Here is a 5,475-nt window from a genome sequence, read left to right as displayed (position 1 = left end):
CTGTAATCCTAAAACAAATTGGAATGCCTCACAGTTTTTAACATGATCAAATATAACACTATCAGATCGTGAAGAATGTTCTTTAAGTCTAGTTATTAAGCACCTATCTGTCTTACCAATATAATCACTATTGCAGCCTGGACAATAATAAATAATTTTATTTAATAATCTTTGGTGCTGGGGGAATTTTTTGAGACAATTTTCATAGCCAGGGGCAGAAAGATTTTTTTTTCCAGGCCTGCTTTCAATATGTTTTTTTTTTCTAATATATGATTGGGAGTCTTATCAATTTTAATAATTAATAAATAATTTTATTTTACAGAGAATTGGTTGGAACAGATTGTGCTATCATCCATGAGATATATGACAATGGACATGCTCAGGAGCAGTTTGAACTTGAACTTGAACAAGCACTAGAGGCTCAGAAAAGCATCATTATTATAGAACCATCACATATAGGTGACGAAACAGCAAGATGGATTATAGTCGGAAATTGTCTCCATAAGATGGCAGTGTTAGCTGGTGTGACCTCTTTAACGTCACCTCTCCTTTTACCAAGGAATGTTTCAAATTTTGTATGTATTCCAATGGGTGCAATCAGCATGGCGTGTGCTCTGCTTTATGGCGTTTCCTGGCAATTCGATCCGTGCTGTAAATACCAAGTTGAGTACGACACCCGGAAGTTATCCAAGCTGCCGCTTCATACACTATCAACATCGTCACCCGTTGTGTTAGTACGCAAAGATGATAAATATCGAAAAGTATTACACAATGTAATTTCTGGAATGACCTGCATCTATTTAGGCTACAAATTCTACCATTGGTTTCTACAATGAGACTCAGGATAAAAAATTAAATTACAAATTTAAACAGTATTTTATGCATTCAAATGATGGTGTAAATTGATTTATGTTCGCGACCACTCATTTTACTTGTGCTGTAATAGCGACTGTCTTCCAAGTTGAAATTACGGAGATTTGTATGCGTACATAGTACATACTAATAGTTTTACGAGTTGTCAGTTTCATTTATCCCATGCATCAAGTGACTAGACCTGTACAGCTTGGTGGTTTAGAAGATGCTTGCCTTCCAATCTTAAGGAGCTGGTTCAAATCTGTCAAAACAATGAATGGAAAAACTCCACTTCTGAAGCCTGCTAAAAACACTTGGTTTACTGGGCATCATTCATTATTGCCCAAGGGCAAGTCACTTGAATAAGAATAAAAATATATAAATATAACGGTCATCCTCAATGGAAGTGCAGATAGACATTTGTAGGATGGCATATCAGAAGTGACTGTTATGATTGTTAAAATTTTTAAAAATATTCAAATTAAGTGCTGTGGTTGCTAGTGATTCTAAATAAAAGCAACATGGTTAAATCTGATATTTTTTAACAAGATTACAATCTATAGAAATGACTATCAATTGGTATTTGGGCAGTTTATTTTTACTTATAAATAATTTATCAATTAACCACCTAATATGTGTGAGACAAATTAAGTTGTGTGTTGGAGTTCAATAAACAACTTCATTTATTATGATGATTGGTCTGATAAATATTTTTTGTTGTTATAGCGAGAAAACAACTCAGTTCCTTTTCCGTTCAAATTCCAAAATCAATTTTATTCCAGCAAAACCAGCATACAATTATTATTTACTTATAAATTACAATTAACAAATTAAATTACAATACTGTACAACGATTAAAATTGTTAATGCAAGGAAGTATTAAATAGACCATATTGGTTAAAGTTATGGTTTTAAAAAAATAACCAAAGGTTTAAGAACAGACCAGGAGCTGAGGTTTGTGTCACTGTCAACTGGCCTTTTATGTATGCCGCCACCTATCGTCTAGTTTATACAGGTACTCTTTGCCTATTCCATGGGTGCTGTGATCGTCAATATACAAACTGCAATCGATAACGCGGATACTACAATAATTATAATATAATTCAAGAAAAATACCTTTATACTTGTTTAATAATAAAGAGTAACCATTTTGTACAAATGTTCATTCAGCGCCATCGAACATGTGATGAATGTTGCGCTATAAGTTAGCGATTGATTGATTGATCGTCCTTGACGACTTCATTCCTAGAATTTGCTCAAATTACGAACTTTGGCCCAATGTTGGAAAGAAGGCATTTGAACACGAATAAAATTACTCATCGACCTTTCGAAGTGTGTGTTATTATACTCATCTGTCACAATTGCACAATTTGCCAGGACGAAAATTATTTAAAAAAAAAAAAAATCATGGCATCGTAAGTCAAAATATGCTTAGCATAGATTAACTTTAATAGCCACAAAGAAAATCACAAAACTTGCTTTTTTTTGTTTAAGAAACCTACATAGGCATACCTGTGCCGCCGTAAAGCATGGTGTATTGAGCGCCATTCATTACAAATGTTTCGAGTTGAATCTTCAACCAATCATCAAGAAAGTACAAAGCAATTGTGTTTATAAGATCTTTGCATCATAACATGCAGCTAATTGAGCTATTAGTTAAATTGCTGACAGAGGGCGCACTTGCACAACAACCAGTCCACCACTTGCGCATCAAAGCATCAAAGAGAGATCAAAAACCAAAACAAACTTTTCACTGAATATATTGAGCTTTCAAAACGGGAAAGAAGAAAGCTACCATATAGCTAGCAATTCATAATTTAGTATAAAAGGAATGAGTGACGAAGCAGTACAGGCAACGAATGATGATGCGTCGATGTGCAAACGGTAGGTTTCAGGCCTCTGCTACTAGTATGTTACTACTTACACTAGGCCTAGGCCCTAGGCCTAGTTTAGTTAGGTGGAAGGTAGCCTGCTGGTTCGGACAGAGGTAGGCCTTCTATAGGTTTGCCGATGGGGAGGGGCTGGGCTAGGTAGACCATAGATCTAGACCTTGGAGATCAGTAGGCTTGTGCATAGCAAACTATATATATAGAGAGAGAGACATGACTTCAACTAGGCCTACCCTATGTATGGTTATGCTATCTTATAATTATATATAACCTCAACTCCAGTCTTGCCTTGCTAGGCCTATCTTCTTCTTTTATTACTTAAATGTTGGGTTAGGGTGGAGTATCTAAAAAGTGCAACCATTAGAACCCCATTTTCAATGAATGCCAGTCAAGTTTCCCCCTTGTAAAGTCGCCCTCTACAAAGTCGCCCTCTACAAAGACCTGTCTCTTATACACATCTAGATGTGTATAAGAGACAGCCTTAAGACTGGGGGGTTCCGCCCACCTCCGACAACCAATATTACATCCCTGCTGTGGGTACCAGCAAGAGCTAGCTAGCTAGGTCGATAATATACAAAGGGTTGAGTGAAAACTTTTTGATTTTTTGAATGCTAGGCCTATATATAATCATGTTCGAAGGTTAATTAATGATAATCAATATTGGTCAAGGGGGCAACTTTGTTAGGGGACGATTTGGTTAGGGGCGACTTTGTAGTGGGGTGACTTGACAAGGGGAGGGGGGCAACTTGACTGGATCCCTTTTCAATTAGTTTCATGTCAATTAATATTAATGCATGAATTGATTTATTATTATGGTCGGGTTTTGAGTTGAGTACACTGTTTTTATTATTATAAGATATAGAAAACAAAGGAGTCATTATTTTCTGAAATTTTTGAAGGAAATAATTGCTCCTAATGCACTTGTCAATTGTAGTCCCGGACCCAGCCCTGCCGGGGACTTCTTGTTTAACAGAACTGTCGGACGTTGCAAGATTTTTTAGGACCGCTGTGTACATTCATAGCTTGGCCTAGCAAGAAAATATTCATCGCTATGTAAAATCACCCCCAGGTTTGAGCTTTTTGCACATGAGACATAAAATATTAAAAGGCCCTTGCACTATATTATCGAATAAGTGATCAGTCGGGGGTAGGAAAATTCAGTGCAAATGAAAATGATGACGTCACCATAGCCTATGCCTGAATAAAATATTTTTCTTAATATAAAATATAAGCCACATTGCATTCGTTGTTCAATAATTCTGAACATATAAACTAGTAGTAACTGGCAAACAAAAAAACAAAGTCTTGTACTTTATATAAAAATGCCCTTCAGGATTCAACTTTAAAAAAAAGAACATTTAAGGGCATATAGAAAAATTTGTTAGATTATCACTCCCGCCCGCGTCAAAAATTTGAGAACCATTGATGTGGGAATTTTAAAAAAAATTTTTGCCGCATCATTTATTTCAACAGCTTAAAAAAAACATAAAATTTTGTGACTGGAAATACATTTTCTTTAAAAAAACAATAAAATTTAACCAGTTTTTATAAGATATTTACAATATTCTTGCCAAATAAATACAATCCCTCCCTTATCAATCAAAAAAAGCAATATTCTATTGTTCTGATTTAAAAGATAAAAAAAAAATCCCTGCCCACCCTCATCACTTTTTTAACAAAAAGAGTGATAATCTAACAATTTTTTCTATGTGCCCTAAATTTTTAGAAGTCAAATTTAATGAAAACTTTTTTGTTTTGATCTGTGATTTGTTGAATGTTGATAGCTTCTTTTAAATGAGTACTTCAAATTTTATTAAAATTTTTGATGATTTTTCTTTGATTTTTTGAGGCAATATATTTGTATTGTCTCTTGCCACCAACCCGAGGCTTATAACTTGTGCATGCACATCTGGGGCTTACCCTCAATATTATGCAATTGGTATTCTGCAACCATTGTTGAAAACTTTCATTTTTAAAACCTGATGATGGTTTTTTTTTTATATATGTGATAAAATTGACTGTTGTTGTTTCATTCATTACAGATATGCAGTTGAGAAGGGTTATTGGAAAGATCCGTATATTAACTTATTGGTGAAGCTAGGAGAAAGAAGAGCACCTGAAATAAGCAGAGGTATTTAACTTGAGCAGTGGCAGATCCAGAATTTGTTTTGCAAGTTTGGTGTGAGTGGCAAATTGAGAACCTAAGGATTGAAAGGGGCTAGGGAGCAGGGCTAGGGAGAAAACCTATGATCAAGAACAGAAGGTTTTGCCCTGCCTTTCATAGGGTCCAAGGGATATACTCCTAGAAGCTTTACGGTTTCAGCCAAAAAACTCTTTTTTTTTTTTGCTGCTGCTGGAGAAAAAGTGGAGGGGAGGGCGTCAAGCACACATTTTGTCATTCGAGGATTTGGAAGCAGGGTATAGGGTGTTCTAAAATCCTCTACCTGAGTCAAGTGGTGCAAGAGTGAAGGTGTAGTTGGATTTGATTTCACATACCCCCTGATACCTAGAAGAACTGGATAATTTTAGGCCATTTTAATCTATTACGATATGTGTTCCTTAACAATACTTTCTATACTGTAAGTTGCAACCCAAACTCCAGCTGCCAACATTTTCCATGTTGGTTGCGAAAAAAAAATCACAATAATATTTGAGTACCATTTCTAGCCATCTAGCGATCTCATACTTACAAAGTTTTAGACCACTTTTTCAGAATGGTAGAAAGTGACAGGCA

General features: G+C 35.4%; 2 protein-coding genes across 4 annotated transcripts in view; both read left to right on the top strand.

Moving 5' to 3' along the window:
- LOC117104111 (transmembrane protein 11, mitochondrial-like) overlaps positions 1-2,180 on the top strand; it is a 5,737-nt gene extending 3,557 nt beyond the window's left edge. For all 3 annotated transcript variants that reach the window (XM_033244796.1, XM_033244787.1, XM_033244778.1), the window contains exon 2: positions 323-2,180. In XM_033244796.1, the coding sequence (XP_033100687.1) occupies positions 323-836 (514 nt within the window). In that variant the 3' untranslated portion in view covers positions 837-2,180. The remainder of the gene's footprint in view (positions 1-322) is intronic.
- Positions 2,181-2,613: 433 nt separating this feature from the next.
- The window catches only part of LOC117104104 (leucine carboxyl methyltransferase 1-like), a gene marked incomplete at its 5' end in the record, with an annotated part of 10,997 nt that continues 8,135 nt past the window's right edge, over positions 2,614-5,475 (top strand). Inside the window, 2 exon segments of the mRNA XM_033244765.1 lie at positions 2,614-2,736; positions 4,784-4,872. Of these exon segments, the coding sequence (XP_033100656.1) occupies positions 2,684-2,736; positions 4,784-4,872 (142 nt within the window).

Source organism: Anneissia japonica, unplaced genomic scaffold (assembly GCF_011630105.1).
Source record: "Anneissia japonica isolate Jap-2015-1 unplaced genomic scaffold, ASM1163010v1 scaffold1065_len1792383_cov172, whole genome shotgun sequence".
Lineage (NCBI taxonomy): Eukaryota > Metazoa > Echinodermata > Crinoidea > Comatulida > Comatulidae > Anneissia > Anneissia japonica.
This window is presented reverse-complemented; position numbering and strand designations above follow the sequence as displayed.